At 43.0% G+C, this 19,215-nt stretch overlaps 3 protein-coding genes across 5 annotated transcripts; all 3 read right to left on the bottom strand.

Annotated features, from left to right (window-relative positions):
- Window positions 1–168: 168 nt before the first annotated feature.
- LOC9269039 (protein PELOTA 1) lies at window positions 169–8,056 on the bottom strand. 3 transcript variants are annotated; one of them, XR_001545653.3, is made up of 15 exons: window positions 7,842–8,056; window positions 7,595–7,677; window positions 6,872–6,947; window positions 6,182–6,313; window positions 4,557–4,602; window positions 3,532–3,607; window positions 3,257–3,332; window positions 3,146–3,178; window positions 2,995–3,063; window positions 2,607–2,713; window positions 1,805–1,877; window positions 1,506–1,615; window positions 1,106–1,200; window positions 781–887; window positions 169–591 (listed from the first exon to the last, which is right to left on the bottom strand). XR_001545653.3 is itself a non-coding variant. In XM_015781678.3 (15 exons), exons 1-15 carry the CDS (start codon window positions 7,890–7,892, stop codon window positions 518–520), a joined length of 1,137 nt encoding a protein of 378 aa, XP_015637164.1. In that variant the 5' UTR covers window positions 7,893–8,056; the 3' UTR covers window positions 355–517. The 3 variants fall into 3 exon arrangements, 2 of the variants coding, with proteins under 2 accessions (XP_015637164.1, XP_066165730.1); XM_015781678.3 differs by having other exon boundaries at window positions 355–591; window positions 1,577–1,615; XM_066309633.1 differs by lacking the exon at window positions 3,146–3,178 and having other exon boundaries at window positions 355–591; window positions 1,577–1,615.
- An 827-nt stretch (window positions 8,057–8,883) lies between these two features.
- Window positions 8,884–11,207, bottom strand: LOC4337277 (probable amino acid permease 7). Its single transcript, XM_015778600.3, has 7 exons — window positions 11,073–11,207; window positions 10,700–10,933; window positions 10,445–10,538; window positions 10,130–10,347; window positions 9,887–10,020; window positions 9,554–9,781; window positions 8,884–9,462 (listed from the first exon to the last, which is right to left on the bottom strand). Exons 1-7 carry the CDS (start codon window positions 11,143–11,145, stop codon window positions 9,034–9,036), a joined length of 1,410 nt encoding a protein of 469 aa, XP_015634086.1. The 5' UTR covers window positions 11,146–11,207; the 3' UTR covers window positions 8,884–9,033.
- Window positions 11,208–13,556: 2,349 nt separating this feature from the next.
- On the bottom strand, window positions 13,557–14,823 carry LOC107280666 (BTB/POZ and MATH domain-containing protein 1). The gene has a single exon (XM_066309632.1). The coding sequence runs from the start codon at window positions 14,747–14,749 to the stop codon at window positions 13,688–13,690; it is 1,062 nt and encodes a 353-aa protein (XP_066165729.1). The 5' UTR covers window positions 14,750–14,823; the 3' UTR covers window positions 13,557–13,687.
- Between the last annotated feature and the right edge of the window lie 4,392 nt (window positions 14,824–19,215).

Genomic DNA, 19,215 nt, shown 5'->3' with positions numbered 1-19,215 from the left:
GCCATGAGTATCCAAAATTTAATCCACTCCTTACATAAGAAAGGAACAGGACCATTAATGTTAACTCATAAAATGGAGTCCTATTGAAAAAAAAAGAGAGAGAGGAGGCATTCGCAATCACATATTTATCCTGTTGAGAACACCCCCACAGAATTAGTTGAAATCATATCCAGTTTAAAGCCTCAAAGGATTTGATTAGCATTTGCCAACATCCTGGTAAGTCAGTTTCAGGCTTTCAGCCATGGCTAATCCGGCTACTTGGCCTAAAGCATGCATTGCACTGTTAATACTACCTACATCCCTCGATGTTTGAAAGTTCGTTAGTGAAAAAATAAAGAATGGAGGGAGTAGCACTTTGTTAAGTAAAAAAACAATCAACAAATATGGCATGCAAACCATTTACAGCTAGGATATACTGTGGTTCAGATTTCTTAAGAGTTACCTATATCAAATCAACTGAATAGGATTACACATGAATTACAAGTTAGCATATTGCCAATTCTGAACGGTGGAATTATCACATCTCAATGTCCTCTAAATCTGGCAAGGGAAATCGAAGTATAGCTGCGATTCCTGTCAACTGCGCCAACTCTGCTCAAATGAAAAAAAAAAATCCACCTTAAACACAGAGAACACAATGCAGCAAACTAATGCAAATTACAAATTAATAAATTCCTTGTTCAAAAAGGTTAATATGAAAATGTGACAATTATTTATGAACTGGTCTATTGCATTTTGATGAGCAGTTATAGTGAAGTACAAATGGATACGAATACTTACGTTCACCAGAGACATGCATTGAAGAAAAGATGTGCACTGTGCCACCGAATTTTTTTACCGATTCAACCAAGCGCACATAATTTTGCCTCGTTGCAATGTCAGAGTTCCTGCAGGTAGAAATAGAAGAATCAATGTTATTTCTCACCACTAAAATTTTATGAACATACCAACAGTTTTGATATGAGATGTTAGTTTACTGTGAGTGTTACAAAACTAGAAATTCAAGAACTCAGCAGAAAAAAGGAAACAAAGCAGTAGGAAAATAACAAGACTATAGAGGTAAATTAGCTGACTCGTAAACTTCTCTTTAATTAACACAACTTACCGAAACAAATTATCTGTTATTAAAAGAGTTTGGATAGCAAGACGTTCATTTGCAATCTCAACATGCTTAGGTCCATAACAAGCTCGAGCTGAATCCTGCAATTATCAAAAAAAAAAAAAACAGAGCGACAGGGGTTTAATTATATTCTTCAACTAAGCAGAATCAGTAGCTCTAACCACAAATATTATAAAAACAATATTTCCTTCCAAAATGAAATACAAATAATGTATATGCATATTAAAAGGGTCTAAGCAGTAACACATAAGTACTTCATCCGTTTCACAATGCAAAACTTTCTAGCATTGCCCACATTCATATAGATGTTAACGAATCTAGGCATACATATGTGTCTAGATTTATTAACATCTATATGAATATGGGCAATACTAGAAAGTCTTACAATATGAAACGGATGGAGTAGGATATTTCAATCCAACTGTTAGAAGGTAGTTTTTCTTCAAGAAGCTTTACATTTGTAAGCATGTTGAAGAAGTCCTTCAAAGCTTGGACCTGCAAATTAGAAAGGAAATATAAGAGCGTCAGAAAACAAATATGAGAAGCTGTCTGTACTTAGAAATTGTTTTGAATGTGCTTAGTGCCTTAGTGCGTATTATATCAACATGGGGGAACTGTTTGAGAAAGCACCATAGGTGTACATTAGGGCATTTAGTGATATATCTTGTTCTGAATATGGCTTACCTCCTGCGCCGCCTTTGTATCTTTTATTAGTGTCATCACACTTGGGCTATCCAAAACTTCCTTCAGGCTATGCCTTTAACAAACATAACCAATCAAACAAAAAACAGAGACCATTGAGACAGCTGGGGGAATATAGGCAACCAAATGAATAGATATATAATTAGAGTAAATTTCACAAAATTACATATACTTTGGCCAAATTATCACAAAACTACAGATGTAAGGTGATGTATCACAAAACTACAGATTTAACAATAAATTTATCACAAAACTACAGTTTTAAGGCTAAGTATTGCAAAACCACATTTTTTATTATAAAATTATCACAAAACTATAGACATTGGGGTTGAAATATCTAGCATTAATGTTATGTTTGAGTTATAATGTCCAAGCTTTGCGATTAAATTGATATAAAACCTGTAGTTTTGTGATAACTTTGTTACTAAATCTGTAGTTTTGCGATAGTCCACCTTATATTTGTACTTCTGTGATAAATTTAGTGTTAAATCTGTAGTTTTGTGATACATCATAATTAGGTCATCTATCAAATGGTGTTCAGTACAGGATTATATTAAGATCTTTTCACTAGGACCATGCAATTGGTCACAGGAAAATGGAACACATGAATCAGAGAAGATCCAAGTAATCAAGTTTCCAACAAGCCAGAAAGCTAGAAGGCATAACATAAATTGGCACATATTACACAGTTCAGAATAGGTTCTGATGTACCTAAAATGTAGGGGGGAAAGAGAATAGGTCGAGTAGATGGCAACAATTGTCTAACAAAGATAGAATATCTTACTTGTAACCTGAAGGTGCATGTGCAAGAACAATGCGCTGTTTGTTCTCAATTATTAATCTTAAGTCTCGCCGTGCAGCTTCAAGATGCATATAATCGCGGAACTGATCCTGTTAAGATATGAAGAGAAAGTACAAGAAGAGAATTGCATAAGTTGATATTTTTGTTTGTCATACAAGCATGGTTCTGAAAGTACCAACAGCAACAAATGGACTAACAGGATACCAGGCTTTACTGTAGTTTTTTTCTCACTAACATGCACATGTTTAGAATCAGAAACATGTGCAAACGATAAACAAAAACTAAATTCATAAAATTGTATCATCATGTGCTTGACACATGGATACCAAACCAACTTATAAAACCAAAACTGTAAGTACGTGAGGATTACCTTAGTAAAACCTGGGCTTGCAATTACAGCACATTGGACTACTTCAAAATCAATATGCTTCAGGAAAGCCTGTAGGCAAATTAAGTAATGCATCAGTCCAAATTGGTTTCATTAATATTATCATTTCCTTGAGGAAACATTTTTCATTTACTTGCAAAACATGTTCAAAGAACTTCTTGAGGGCCTACAAAAGAGCAAAACAAAGTCAGTTGGGAATAGATAGAACAATTAGATTACACAATATCAGAACCAGTTTCCATACCGACTCATAACCAGCAATCGCAGGGCCATGCTTCCGAGGAATAGATGTTTCAATACGTGCTCTGGTTACTGTTATGCTGTTTAGATAACCATAGCTAATAAGTCAAATACAATCACCGCAAGAGGTAACTCAAGCCTTTAAAAGAATAGGGAATCAAACAGGGCTACTATTAAGATAATACTCTTTCATCATCACAATTAGCATGCTATCATGGGAAGTACAATAAAAATTATCTTGGTCGTGCCATGGCACAATGAGTCAATGACTCAACTTACCTTCTACCAATGAGGAACAAATGTGCAAGTCCTTCTTGCATGAGAATAACTGCTAGATCAGCACTTGCAGTTGGGTCTAATAGAGGTTTAGATGCACTCAGTTAGAACATTGCATTTCTCAAGAAAGAATAATAACAGAAAATATGATAAGTTGATAAAACAAAAGTAGAAGTTTATGTCTCAATAGAAATCACAAGATAGATATCACTAGGGGTCTCAATGCATATTCAAGATGATGGATGATAAATTGATTAATTATCAATAGTTCTCATTAATAGGTCAAAGTAACAAGTTTGCAAAGGTTGTCAAGCACTCCTGGTATCCGCGGTACAACCATACCAATAATTTTGCAGAGCAGAAGATGGAACGCAAACAATATATAAACACTGGACATAATGGCACATCAGGTTTGAAAGAAAAGAGATACTCTATTTATGAGTGAGTTTCTCTGCATTAAAATCTATTCATAAGAAGGGGAGCAATATGTTCAAAATCTCTGATAATCAAAATATCTCAGAGGTGATGGCAGAAAAAATGGAGATATGTGCAATCAGTTTATACTGATTATTATGGTTGGAAGACAGCTTGAAATTAGGGTTAATACTTCGAGATATTTAGGCCCTCCTAACAGGCAGGACCCGGATGGGCTTTCCTGCTAAACTTAAGGTCCTATTTGTAAGCTTAGGCCTCTTCCCACAAATTCTCCAGAAAAAAAAAACAGATTATGAGTTTCAGTGAGTAACTAAGTATCATTGTACAATCAACATAGTGCCAACTTTGTTGGATAATTCATCAGGACTGAAAAAAAACAACCACATGTTTTTTTCCCAGTGGCTTAAGTAATCTAGATGAATGGGCATATCAAGCATTAGCAGGCTAAAATTTGAGGTACAGGTAGCATTCCTAATGTGATAACCATGTAACCATTCAGATCAATCCATCATAGAATATAAGAGCAATAAGACAGGAAAAGACAGATGGAATGTACAGAATTAGAAGATAGTAACATTTCAGTTCTCACATACCACATGCTTGTTGGATGGTATCAAGAGCTAACCAATCCCAAAGTTCCTGCAAAAGTAGAAATAGCAATCTCTCCTCAGGTAAGCTACAACAGACCAAAAGAAGGTACATTCTAAATGGACTACCACAATTTACAAAAATAAACAATGGTGATAAAATTTTCAACAACGATATGTATCTGAGAATAGTTGGGGAACATTATCATCAGCCACTGAAAGAAGGAAACTATATTATGTCAATAATCGTTATGCTTTCCAACTCCTAAGTAGTCATCGTAGACACTATGAATTACCAGAGGCTGGAAAAGATACAAGTTCCATGGGCAGGGACAAAAAAAACTCATATGCAAGTGCAAGATTCATTAAGAAAATTAGGGAAAGAAAAGGATAGCAGTCTGATGAAAGTGCCAAGTTTTTTTATATAACTGAGTCCATAGTAATGTTTAATTGCAAAGGGATATTTGTATAATATAAATATTGCAAAGCTAAGGAAAGGTCCCATTGTCAAGTGCTATTAAAAGAAATGAACCAAATTTGGCCAACCTAGTTGTTCAAGATATATGACAGTAAATAAAAAAGCATGTGCACAGATGCCTGCATATCCTATTTCACTTATAGGTTCAGTTAAAAAAAGGGCAAGCTGCAAATGGGATAGAAAGTTTATCTATTAAAAATCTACTAGCTCAAAGCACCCTGTTTGTAGCACTCTCAGGTAGGCCTGTTCACAGGTTGGGCTCAAACCGATGAACATACCAAACCAAACCAACTGAAACCAGTTAATCTCTTGTATATATAGGTAGGTTGGGTTTCCTCCACAATCCATCAAACACTATGACTCCTTCATCTTCTTCAGGACCTCGTCCTCGCACGCAGGCAGAGCCATCTTTGCAATCTCAAGCGGTGGCCGTGTCCACCCACCGGCAAAGACCTTCACAGAGGCCATGTCCCCCACCGATGTCCCCGATGGCAATGTCCCCCACAAGCGACGAGTTCTCCAGAGCCACGGCCACATCCCCACACAATTGACAAGTCCCAATAGTGGCCATGACCCCAACCCCTCGATGGGCCTTCACCGTGGCCGCGTCATCTCACACTCGAAGGCGACTTCCCCTCACATGCGACGATACATCGCGCGCTCGATGGCTGCACCTCTGTAGTCGGGGCGTCCCTTGCATGTTCAACAGCAACTCGTGGACGTGGCTGCGTCCAGTGGCCTGTCACAATCTTTGTGTGCTCTGCTGTGCTTCACAGGAAAGGAATGCCATGGCCATTTCTAGCTCCTCTGCCCGAAGGACTCTTGATCTGCTTCTTTCTCTTGTTGAGGAAACAGTTTAACCCGTGAAACCAGACCATCTAAACCGTACTTCTTTGGGCTGGGCTGGGTTAACATGCTAAATCACCTTAAACCATCGATGAATAACCACACTTTTCAGGTAAGGCTTAACAAATCCCACATCAGCTTGGAATGTGCCGGATATTGGTGCCATATTTTAACCATTTAGAATCATATCCAAATTTTGAACCATTAGTGTAGTGTTTAAGACAATCCTATCCATCATTAGCTGAAGACTATAATGTGGTCCCCTAGTAAACAGGTAAAGGCAGTTTGATCAAATTTTAGGGCATACCTTCGTCAAAGTAAATTGTCTCTTCAGCTCAAGCTCCACAGTATGAAACTGTCCAATCTTCACATGATCGTTCTCAGTTATATTTTTTCCACGTACACGCAAGACAGATCCCTCCTTATCATAATCTACAGACTATGTGCAAAACAAAGGAGCATGTCAGTTATCATCAAGAAAATAGGTAAGTTTTGATTTGGAAACAATAAGGAACAAAACTAATAAGAGCATCACTGGCTAAAAAACTAAAGACAGCATTATTTTTTAGTATGCAAGGAGAAATAGATTTCTCGACCTCTTCGGCTGTGGTGCCACTTAGCTCTAAGTAATTCAAATGCTTAAGTGACGATGCTTGTTGCTTGACTTGGGGGGTCCCATTACTCCATTATGCAACTCTAAATTATTATTTTTCTAAGGCAGAGGCAGAAATTTTGCATTTAAAAAGTACAGAATTTCACTCCAATAATATTATGTTTAGGTCACCCATTGTACAGCCTTTGCGGTTTGTTAGATTGTCAATCTCTTTCCAGTTCACGCATTGTGTAGGTAAACTAGGCTCTCTTCCCAAATAATCAAACAATGACAGTGCCACTCAAGTCTCAAATTCACAGGTTGCAATCCACATAGGTTACATCTGACTGTAATCACTAGTATAAGCACTCAGTGCAGATAGAAGGAAGACAGATGATATATCACCTCGACTACAATTTCCAACTTTAACCTCACACGCTCAGCATCACGTCCTCCAGATGCCATCTCTCTCAGAACTTTCCTGGGAATCAACAGGATAAAAATATGTTTAAGGGGATTATGAGTTCTCACTGTGCACTGAAGGATCTAGATATATTTTGATGGAGAAACATAGAAGTTCACAAGAATAAAGGGGACAGAATCTTCAAGTAACACAAACTACATTACCACCAAGGTTGAAGTATGAGTATGATCAAAGCCTTTCAAGTAATTTTACATATCTAATTTTTCTATAATCACATAAAAGCATAATGGCATTGAGAAATTGTTAGGTTTAGTTTTTTTAATAAAATGGATGTTTAAAGTAAACGAAACAGTAACACTAATTCCAGCACTTCCTTTTCTTCCCGCAATCCCAATTCTTAAGTCCCAGTCCAAGAGCCAAAAACTATTTATCACGTAGTGAACCATGCCTTCCCTAAGTTTACGCCAAAATTGGAAGTTTGGTTGAAATTGGAACGATGTGACGGAAAAGTTGGAAGTTTGAAGAAAAAGTTTGGAACTAAACTCGGCCTAAATCTAAGTGCCCTAATTCCTCTACCAGGGTAGGACTAGGACATCGAGGATAGTTCGAAATTAACAGCTCAAAATTGCTAAACCGAAATAAATTACTCTGGTTACTAACTGAACCAACACTACACAATCACTACATAAAACGGAGGAACTCACCTCACAGTGACGGACTGGAGGGTATCCCCCGGAACAATAAGGTTGTAGGCATGCCACAGGTCGTCCTCCTCCTCCGGCACCAGCTGCGCTTTCACAATAAATCGATCTAAGTCATCCAATCAGCACACGAACCACACAACCCCCACAAAAGGGGATCACCACCGTACCCCCAAACCCAAACAACACTAGACCTAGTGCAAGCGATCAAACGGAGAGCGAGATGGGGAGGGGAGGGGAGGGTTCACACCTTGACGGAGCCGGGGCCGTTGCGGGCGAGGTTGCGGTAGACGAGCTTCATCGCCGGTGGCCCGGAGCTGTAGAACGCAGAGATGCTTGGCTCCTCGTGCGGGTCTCGCTCTCGGCGGCGGCGGCGCGAGCGGCGGGGGGGATTTTGCGACGGCGAGGGGAGGGATGCGGCGGAAGCTGTGTCGACAGCGTGGGATGGGATGTGAAACCGGACACGGAATCTGTCTCCCTTTCTGTTACGACGTTATATACATGGGGCCCCAAAGACCGGATTAGCTGCCGGCCCAGCCGCGTCGACGTCTATAATCGGAGTCCAACTCCACATTGGACTCGAGTTCGGCCCATGATTAGTACCACCTCAGGTCTGGCAAGTGTTACTCTCTAGTTTTAATGCTTGAACGCCGTTAACCTCTAGTTCTTTTTATTTTAAAAAGTTCATGTTTTTTTGTTTTACTATAATTTTTTATTGTTAAATATACTCCTACCATGACTTATATTTTTGTATTTTTAAAATAAAATTAATAAGACATATATCGAAGACACCAAAAATCAAGCGCGTCAAACGTTAAAAACCAGAGAGAGTAGGCGTTCACAACTATAATTGTGTGTGTTTTCCACGTGCGTGCATGAGTACATCGATCGAATTTAGCCCCTACATATTTTCAAAGCGGTAGATAATACTTTGACTTTGGTCAAACTTAAAAAAATAACTTAAAAAATTAAGCGACTTACAATATGAAATATGAAATGGGTATAAACGGAAGGGACAGTAACAAACAGCTATCATTATTTGTCAGAATTTCTGAGTAGCTGATACTTTGGCACCCCATCTGTTTCTAAATGTTTGACATAGCACATATTTGATCGTTCGTCTTATTAAAAAAATTGCGAAATATGTAAAACTATATGTATACATGAAAGTTTGTTTAACAATAAATCAAATAATATGAAAAGAATTAATAATTACTTAATTTTTTTAATAAGACGAATGGTCAAACATGTTTAAAAAATCAATGGCGTCAAATATTTAGAAACCGAGGAAGTAATAACCAACATCTTATGTTTATCATTTTTTCTGCATATGTATTGTACAGTTCACCGCGCCTTTTTACTTCAGATGAAATGGCACACTGAGCTAGCTTTACATTTCGTTCTCGATGACCAGGCTAAATTACTCGCTACTAGCTAGCTAGCTAGCCAAGCCTCTTTCTGATGACGCCTTCCACCGAGCCGACGAACGCGAACGTGCCGACGACGAAGCAGACGACGCTGAACGCCTGCAGCGCGGCCCACCGCGGCGTCCACGGCGAGATCCGCCGCTGCACGCAGTACATCTCGACGGGGAGGTAGATGGCGAGCGGCCAGAACACGAGCGCGCCGAGCACGCCCAGCACCTCGTTGAAGTAGGGGAACACCAGCGCCAGCCCCGTCGTGCTCGCCACGTACACCGTCCTGAAGCACACCCGCTGCAGGTTCACCTCGTACCTCCCCGCGCCGCCGCCGCCGCCGCCGCGCCGCCACGGGAGGATCTTGACGGAGTACGACCTGTTCACGAACGCGCTGTTCGGGAAGCTCGCCGCGAAGCACCGGTCGGCGAACGTGAATATCTGCTGGCTAAACATCTGATGCATCGAGTTCATGCAGGATTCGATCAGGATAGTTTTTTCAGAGAAAAGCAATGCGATTTTGGAGAAGTTTGAGTCGCAGCTTCACCTGGTAGCCGCCGAGGAGGTGGAGCACGATGCAGGCATTGGCGAAGTCTATGAGCCAGTAGGGCTCGTAGAAGCCGAAGCCGGTGAGGAGGTTGCCCGGCGCGGCGTTGCCGAAGGCGGAGTAGCCGAAGCAGCCGACGCAGAGGTAGAAGAAGGTGGTGGCGAGGACCGCGATCACGTTGCCCTTCTGCATCGTCTCGCTCTCCGGCGGTGGCGATCTCAGCGTGTCCTGTTCGGTCCATCAGTCTCAGTTCAGATGAATCTTGACTAATTTCAGCTAAAAAGTGTCCAAAAAAATGTCTGCTTTTCGTGTTCTGAAATTGGCCGTGCGCACCTGTATCTCCAGGAGAACGATGGTGTACGGGTAGGCGAATGCGATGTCGCCAATTGCTTGAGCCACTCGCCAAACTTTCTGCATTGGGGTGGCCATCGCAACACCGGCAATGTTCCCTTTGACAGTTCCATCACCTGACACGAAGCAAATGCACCAAGATTTACACAGTTTCCGGCTAATTAATTAAGCACTGCTGAATTGTGACATCGGCATCAATCAAATGGAACAATCAAGCTACTATACCAATGGTCTTGGCGAGGCCGAGGCCGAGGCCGATGGTGGAGTAGGCGAAGGACATGATCGCCGCGACGACGGACAGCCACGCCATCTTGTGGAAATTGGGTATGAAGGACAGCAGCAGCTGGGCTGCTCCGAAGAGCAGCATGTAGAAGTGTTCACCGTTCGAGTCGCAGGGAGCGTCACGGCCTTCGCTGTGGTAGCAGTTCGCCCTCTTAATTGCCCTGTCAACGGGAACAAGTTAATTAAGCACAGGTTGAACAAACAACAGTTTAATCTTCTACTTGAAGATCTGTATGAAAAAAAAACTGTAAAATTCACCTCATACAAGTTGCCGTAGTGATTGTGTAAGCAATTCCTATCCCGTACAAGTTCAGGTACTGCAGCAACCCACATAACCAAGTGTGCTTCCTCCCTAAACATATTGCCAAGTTGCCACAAAAACCATACCATTAATTTACTGCTACCCAATATACAATCCAAAAGTGGTATCTATATTTGACCAATTGGACTTCCTGAGGAAAAGATTGGCTAACTAACTTAGCTGAAGTAGGATTAATCAAGGTACTTAATTACCTAAGTGAACTCTGACGGCGTCCATGTAGGAGTAGTTCCTCTGCATCTTCTCCGAGCCAGGAGACCTGTAGCAGTGCGACAGCAGGAAGGCCGAGATGTAGGTGACGAAGGCGAAGCACACCATGGCGATGGGGCCGGCCACCCAGCCGAGCTGCGCGACGCTCCACGACAGCGCCAGCACGCCGCACCCGATCACCGCGGTGATAATGTGCGCTACGCACGTCCATAGATTCCCTGAAAGTTCATCGAAGAAGAAGAAGACAAGGAAAATTAGAAGAGAAGAGCTCAAGAGCACCTTACTACTTGCCGGCATGCCTGAATTCTCGTCGATGAACCAAACAGATCGAACAAATCTCGGCGACAGAGAGCGTACCGGTGCGTTGTGGGTGGCCGTCGTCGTCGAGCTTGGGAGCAGAGGCCACCTCGAGCGGCAGCTGCGGCGCCATTGTCAAAGGCTCAGTGAAGCCTTCAAATTTGACTCGTTGGACTACAGGGAGGACTGAGGAGTGAACACGCGAGAGCTATACAGTACTACTATATACTAGTCCACTAACCAATTAAGCTAGCGTTGTCACTGGATTGGTGAGTGATTTGGATAAAGAAACTTGGGGGATAACTCTGCCGTATCGACAGCCGGAATCGCGCCTTGTTTTAAGTACAAAATGGCACGAGCAGACGAGGCTGCTGCTCATGTTCGTTGAATCATTGTATAGTAGCCTCCTGACAAATCCAACTGCAGCACAGCCTGTATGTACTACAAGAACACACGTCAAAATTGTCGGTTTCTAGGAGCGCCTGTAGTTTGCCAAGGCCTCTAAACTGCATATTAGTACTACCTCCGTTTTTTAATAGGTGATGTTGTTGACTTTTTCTTACATGTTTGACCATTCGTCTTATTCAAAAAATTTTATACAAATATATAAGATATAAACCACACTTAAAAGACTATGAGTGATAAAACAACTCATAACAAAATAAATTATAATTATGTAAATTTTTTGAATAAGATGAATGGTCAAACATGTGAGAAAAAATTAACGGTGTCATCTATTAAAAAATGAAGGGAGTAGTACTGTAGTAGTATTATGTTATAATCGAGTCACAGGTTTAATACCAAACCTAGCCAACCAAAAATTTATGTTGATTAGAAAGGATGCACAATATACCACAAACATTTTGACAGTGACTGACTGGGAATTAGCGGCACGGTTATGGATCATTTTCAATGCGCATGTTGCTTTTTTCGTGGATGAATTGAACATTGCTTGCTTACAAGTCACTGGGCTCGTTTTCATGGATTACGGGTGGGGTCAACGGCACCTCTTCTTGTCAGCTGCTTTGACAACTTTTTTCTGTATACGGGTTACGAGGGCTGAATAAAGCCACGGTGTAGAAGATCAGGGTTTCTTTTTTTGTGTTCATATATGATGTCTTCACATCTCTGGGCATAAAAACAGGCTGGGAGCAAATCTCCTTTCCGATGACGATGAGGTGGTTGGTACTTCTACGTGGTAGTGATTTGCGGCCTTTTTCTTTGTTTATTTCCTCGAGATTATTATTATTTGCCTATATAGATTGGTTCTTTGATATATGTGAAAATATAGTATGGTACAATGATACATGTGGTGCCTACATGAGAATTATGTGATACTAGTCTGTTAAAAAAAGGTAAACTCTAGCTATGAGCTTAGGCACGAGATTCGTAACTAGGATTGGACTTTTTTTTTTGACAGAGGGGTAGACGGTTTTTGATAATTCGGGATATGCTCCTCTCTGGACATCCGCTATTTATGTTGTGACATGCTCATTATTGCAAAGAAACTAGAGAAAAAATGCTCACTATATACTATACAGAGAAACCTGACATACATATTGGACAGATAAATTAACAATTTTTAAGAAAATATTTCCTCCATCTAAAACACATTTTTTTAAGTACTACGAATCTAAAGGCATTGCTAATTTTGGAGGGTTTCTTGGAAGTGTAGTGTGGCTCCGCTACCGCCCTCTCTTTTTTTTTTGGTAGTTTCCCTTTCTTTCACCAGTTGCAGCTCTGATTTTTCCTTTTCTTTCCCCATGACATAGGCATGTCTGGCCGTTTGTGTGTGTAACAAAAACTCTTTTGTTTTTAATATATTGACGTGCAATCCTTTTGCACGTTCGTAGTACTAGGAAGTGTCCCATCTGTCCAAAATTCATTATATTCTGGGATGGATGGAGTACCTAAAGGTACGATATTTTCTACTGTAAGAAATTCTGATATAAATGTTGATACCTCTTGATATTTTGACATATAAAACCGTATCTTCTAATGTAAAAATTTATGGTGTAACTTTTAATACCTCTTAGTAATTTGAGGTACCAATAGTGGCTCGGTGGACATTCCCTCGTTGTTTGCATGTCATCCAAATGGCTATAAAAAATTTAACAAGATAGATTAATAGGTATGGGATAAATCACTTAACAAACATGCAAGTTAAAATTTAACTTTTACAGGTTGCAACGAAAAAACAAATTAAACTATGGCTTAACATATATTCGCACTCAAATTTATAATCTGTTGTAACATATGTAAATTAAATTTGAGCTTGCATGTTTGTGGAGTGATTTATCACATATTAACATGCAACTAGCGAAAGGATAACCCCTTAAGAGTTAATAGTTTCCCATATCAGGGTACTAAATTTTACATTAAAAAGTGATACCTCCCGGTATTTCTCGTTGACTGCAATACCATTTTTGTTCATTCTGGATTCAAAATCATATAATTTTAGATTCCCCTATTTAGCTTACTAGTCATATAAACTGGTAACAGAACATATATAATCACTCTGTCAATGGTGGAAAAATAAAGAAAGACAGGTATATACAGAACAATGCTTAAACAGAGTCAATTTTTCTTCTTGATAATCAGTTCGTGGCACCAGACCAGAACCTGCCTGCAAAACTTTCCCCAAGGCAATGGGAGCTATCTAGTGGGTGCTTAGTTCAGCTATCAGGGTTGAATGGAATCCTTCTGCGTTTCATGTAATTTTCGCACGCTTTCTTGAGCGGATCGCACGAGTGCGCTTTTGCCAACTCCATGATGCCGCTCGCGGTGTCGTCGCCGATGAAGCGGCACAGGTTGCTCGCGCACATCAGCTTCAGCCTCTCCATGGCGTACATGTCGGCGGCCTCGAACACCTCCCGCGCCATGGCAGCCGCGTTCCGGCCCTTGTTCGCCTCCGGCGGCAGGCTGTCGTGGTAGACGTAGTGGAGCACGGCGCCGAACGCCTCCGGGCTCATCTCCCGGAGGCGGATCGCCGGCGAGCTCGCCTCGTTCCCGACCTGGCCGTAGAGGAGCTTCCGGAAGTAGAGCGACTGGCCGGCGAGCGCGAGGCGGTGCGCCCCGAACGTCGCGTCGCCGACGTGGATCTCCAGGTCGAACGGGGCGTCGCCGCTGAGGAGGAACTCCATGGCGTTCCTGGCGTGGCACGACGGCGGCACGGGCACGCGGACGGGGCCGCCGGCGCCGGTGACGACGGGCCGGCCGGCGCCGCGGCGGCGCTGGATGACGTGCATGGTGCAGCGCACCGTCAGCGCGTCGTCGTGGATGGCGCCCAGGGCGGCGCCCTCCAGCTGCTCCCGGGCGATGTACTTGCGGATGCCCCACGAGTTGTTGCGGTTGTCGAACCTGCACGGGCGATCGATCCGCACGTCGTGGAGTACGGCGCCGCCGCCGCCGCCGCCGCCGAGCAGCGCGAAGGAGAACTCGACGTGGTACACGGAGCCGCACGATGGCCGGTAGAGGGACTGGAGGAAGAAGGCGACGTGGTCGGACGTGTCGCTGTTGTAGCCGTCGGGGTAGAAGCGGACGAACCACTCGCGGCCGGCGACGGTGAAGTTCCGGGAGAGGACGGAATTGCCGACGCCCTTGCCCTTGACGCCGCTGTACTGCCGGATCGTGAACTGGTGCACGCCGGTCACCCTCGGCACCTCGTTCACCGAGCCCGACACGGCGTCGTCGTGCTCGTAGCCGTCGTCGTCGATCACCGAGAAGCAGCAACCCATCTCGCCGCTGGTATAGTCGCGTTAATTAGGGTTTTAGCCGCCCCTGGCCGGTCGTCGATCGTTTCGATATCGGTAAGGGAAAAATAGCCTGATGGAGATCGTAAAGGTGCATTACATGCATGCAGAAACGGAAAAGCGGAAACGTCGCCAAGACATAGTAGTAAGATATATATATTCCTAGTATAAATACGGATCAGATTTCATATAGAGAAATTAATTAACGGGCTCCTTTTCTTTCTCTGCATAGGCTCTGTCACGTTCATTGCCCACGTCGCGCACAACCTTTGTCACGTTGACGTAATACGTAGTATATATATTTTTTTTGTTATTACTCCATCCATTTCAAATTGATCTACATATAGTATTTTTGAGGTTATTTTTAAATGATTTACATATTTGAATTTATTTATTAAGTCTATTCGTTATTTGTGCATTGAAATAAATGGACATTGATGCATCTATCCATGCACACAAGTATTTATAACCCACATGCAATATCTTGATTTGCAATTGGCTAGAAAATAGTGGGGATGGTGTATACATTGAGTTTGTTGCTAGAGTAAATATGATATGAGAGAGTTATTAGTTTTTTTGGTCTTGGTGTATCTATGAAATATGTAGATCAATTTGAAATGGAGGGAGTACTGCGCACAACGTACATGAGGTGAGGCATGAAAACGAGTCGGCTCGGCACCGTGAACCGCTTTGTATCGCATCATCAGATTAATTGGTGTACGTCTTGACATCGACAAGGTTTCTATCAGCCTACCAGGAAAACGAACTTAGCTTTGTGAACAGTGCGAAGGCTGATGTGAGAAGCTAGTTCAGTGTTCGTGCGCGAAGCCGCGAACCCCGTGTGACCGTGTCCGGTGTCCCCCTGCACGCGGCTGTCCACACGTACGATTGATGGCGCCGACAGCGAGAGCTCCACCAGATTACCGGCCAGAGAGACACCGGCTGATGATATGAGCAACACGGCAGCCTCATCGTCCGGTGCGTGTCACCTCGGCGTACGTGATCGGAGCCGACGGTGTACGTAATAACGACGTCCGCCATCGGCGACCCACGCGTTGGTGCATGCGTCGCCACAGCGAAATCGGCGGCGTTGATTTTCGGCCGGAGTTGGAGGATCATCACGACCCAAGCTAGGGGGGTGGCGCGCGCGGTACGACGTACGTGTCGGCCGGCCGGCTCGTTTAATTCGAGGCGGTGCTTGGCTGCATACGTCTCCTTTTCGCCTTGAAGCGTTACGGCGCAACAGGGTGTCCGGCATATTGACCCTGACAAACAAGTATACGGCGCTGCATGCCGCCCCTTCTCACGGCCTTCTGCGTCGTCGAGTTTGTCGTGCCGTGTCACCTATTCCTTCCGTATAAAAAAAATAAAAAAAAACCTTGAATTTACGTTTCTGTCCGTCTTATATGAATTTTTTTTATAATTAGTATTTTCATTGTTGTTAGATGATAAAACATAATTATTATTTTATGCGTGATTTGTCTTTTTATTTTTTTTCATATTTTTTTCAAATAAGACGGACGGTCAAACGTTAGATATAGAAACCCAGGGTTTGTCTTTTTTGGGACAGAGGGAGTACGGGTGGGACGCTGAAGCATCTAGGCCCCCGGTGTTAATTTTGGTAATTAATGACAAGCGCTAATTGTGGACTAACCGTTGTCTTTGAGCTATACATTTTAAGTTAGGTCCACGTCGAATGTGCGCATGGATGATTATCGATGGATTAAAATTGACGTCGCAAAGCAAAGGGAAAGAAGACGGTAAAACTAGCGCTTTAATTTAGAATTGATCGAGGTGTAGGGCGATCAAATTTGCTAGTTTATTTTTAGTTTCGCCGTACTATTAAGAGGGGTAATGACCTAGCAAAGAGATAATTTTAATTGCCACATTAGGTCATTATGCATTTAGACTTGTGCTCACATTTCACACACATACACACTTCACTGGGTTCGGGCTGACCAGGGGCGGTCAGACCGGCCACATAGTAGGGGACTTCACAGGGTAGTGGCGGTCTGACCGGCGTGCCCTGGCCGGTCTGACCGGCCGCAAGAAGGCGGTCTGACCGACGCGTAAGGCTGGTCTGACCGGCGGCACATGCGCGGTCAGACCGGCCCCCTGGAGGCCGGGATGGTGCTGCTCGGGATGGCCGATACAGAGCCGACGGAGCCGTATTCGGTCAGACCGAGCCGATGGCGGTCTGACCGAGCCGAGGCCGGTCTGACCGGCTACCCCATGTCGGTCTGACCGGCCAGGCCGATGGGGCCCTTTGACAGGGCTACAACGGCTAGTTTTCTAGCCGTTGCAGAGTAGCACGGTCTGACCGGCCACATACCTCCGGTCAGACCGGCAGAGCACAGAGTTAGGGGATTTCGCCCCCAACGGCTAGTTTTGGTGGGTGGGAGTATAAATACTCCCCCACCAGCAGCAAGGGGGCTCTCTTGGCACCCAATTCAATTGCATACACCCCATGCACCTTTCTCACACTCACTTGAGCTTTGTGTTCATCCATCTAGTGTGTTAGAGGATTGTTTAGCCAAGAGTCAAGTGCATTTGCTTCCATTGTAGAGCTAGTGTGGCACTTGATCATCTCCACGCCGGGTCATTGCTTGTTACTCTTGGAGGTTGCCGCCTCCTAGACGGCTTGTGGAGGAGTTGCCCGATGACCTCTCCGAGAAGATTGTGGAGGAGGCCCGGCGCCGGTTTGTGAGTGGGTTGGAGTTCACCACCTTCGGAGTGAAGGAAGAACTACCCCGAGTGATCGAGGCTTGGGTAGTCCTCTCCGTGGGCCGGCTCCCGCCTTGCCCACCCCTTGACGAAGGGGGCGTGCGGTGGCTTCGTGGTTGAGCGGTGGAGTTGGGCTCGTCTCAACGGGGAGTAGGAAACCGGCGAGTTTCCGAACCTCGGTGAAAAATCTCTTGTCTCCTTGTCTTATTTGATTGTCGCATTTACATTTGTGCAATTTACTTTTCTAGAGACATACTTGAGATCATATCATCCTAGGATTGCAAAACTTTGACATAGGAGTGTGATTTACTTTCCTTGAGATATAATTGAACCACTATCACCCTAGGTTTACAAAACATAACTTAGTTGCTTAGTTAGAGTTCACCCTTACCAAGCCTAGCAATTTAGGTTAGTTTTGATTAGGTGTTATTTAGTTTTAAATCGCCTATTCACCCCCCTCTAGTCGATATCTCGATCCTACAGACGCGTGCCAAGAAACATTCAAACAAGTCTGTGAATACAGTTCAGTATTACATTTACACAGCAGTTAGCAGTATTGCTATCTAGGAATTTTGCTCATCCTAGATAGCAATATTCTAGGATGAAGGTAGGAGTAGCACGTAGCAGAGATGAGAGTTGAGACCATCACTTCGAATCCACCGAGACGGCCAGTCTGAATGTTTGCTAGAGAGAGTATTTCATTTCAGTTTGCATTACTGTTTGTATATCTATATTCAAAAGGATTTTGTATATATTACGTACTAATTCTCCGCTACTTCTATATTCAAAAGGATTTTGTATATATTACGTACTAATTCTCCGCTACTTCTATATTCAAAAGGATTTTACACATGCTATTTTTCCAAATAATACTTATTGCACTGTTCTTTGATCTGTTATAGATTTTGGATTTGCGACATGTTCTATTTACTCAACCCAAAACCCATGAGCATTATCAATTATTTTGACAAGGTTGACAAAGGCTTCAACCAAAAGAGCTTACGTAGTACTCCATCATCTGCTCTTTTTCCTAACCAGATACAGATGATGATCGAAAATACCCCATCATTGAGTACACCATTGTTGAATTTCTGAGCGTGAGCCTCCGCAACTCGATGTCGAAGTTAAACAATACGGTACGCTAGTCACTAGTACGGGGCGGCAGGGGATAAATGAACTAGCGGACATGCACGCAACGCACGAATCCAGTGGCGCCACCACACGGGGAGGACGGTGATCCATCATCGATGTTCTCGAAGGATCCCGCAGAAAACCACGACGAGCCATGTTAGCTCACTTAAAAAAAAAAAAGCCCCTCACCCCCTCGACCTCGCGCTTTTCGCATAGCCACGCCACGGCACGGCATCTCAGGGCCCGTATACATCGCTGGCAAAAATTTTCACCAAATCACATCAAATATTTAATAAAATATTAGTAAATATATAAAAAAATAACTAATTACACATATTGTGTCTAAATTATGAGATGAATCTTTTAAACCTAATTATTCTATGATTTGGTAATATGGTGCTTAAATATTATTAATGACAGATTAATTATACTTAATAAATTCGTCTTACAGTTTACATGTGGAATTTATAATTTATTTTGTTATTAATTTATATTTAATACTTGTGTGCGTGTGTATTCGATGTGACACGCCAAAACTTTACATCCATGGATATAAACACTCCCTCACCCTCTATCGGGTGCAAATACGCGGAACA

This window comes from Oryza sativa, chromosome 4, assembly GCF_034140825.1.
Source record: "Oryza sativa Japonica Group chromosome 4, ASM3414082v1".
NCBI classification, from domain to species: domain Eukaryota; kingdom Viridiplantae; phylum Streptophyta; class Magnoliopsida; order Poales; family Poaceae; genus Oryza; species Oryza sativa.
Note: the sequence above shows the minus strand (reverse complement) of the source record. Positions and strands in the feature narration are given on the sequence as shown.

Excerpts from the sequence above, each read along its gene's own strand:
- LOC9269039 (XM_015781678.3), bottom strand. The coding sequence starts at position 7,892 with ATGAAGCTCGTCTACCGCAACCTCGCCCGCAACGGCCCCGGCTCCGTC. Across the intron at positions 6,314-6,871 it reads AGTTGGAAATTGTAGTCGAG|TCTGTAGATTATGATAAGGA; the intron begins GTGATATATCAT and ends TTTTGCACATAG. Across the intron at positions 888-1,105 it reads ATAACAGATAATTTGTTTCG|GAACTCTGACATTGCAACGA; the intron begins GTAAGTTGTGTT and ends TTCTACCTGCAG.
- LOC4337277 (XM_015778600.3), bottom strand. The coding sequence starts at position 11,145 with ATGGCGCCGCAGCTGCCGCTCGAGGTGGCCTCTGCTCCCAAGCTCGAC. Across the intron at positions 10,348-10,444 it reads ACTACGGCAACTTGTATGAG|GGCAATTAAGAGGGCGAACT; the intron begins GTGAATTTTACA and ends TCCCGTTGACAG. Across the intron at positions 9,463-9,553 it reads ACCTCCTCGGCGGCTACCAG|ATGTTTAGCCAGCAGATATT; the intron begins GTGAAGCTGCGA and ends TCGATGCATCAG.
- LOC107280666 (XM_066309632.1), bottom strand. The coding sequence starts at position 14,749 with ATGGGTTGCTGCTTCTCGGTGATCGACGACGACGGCTACGAGCACGAC.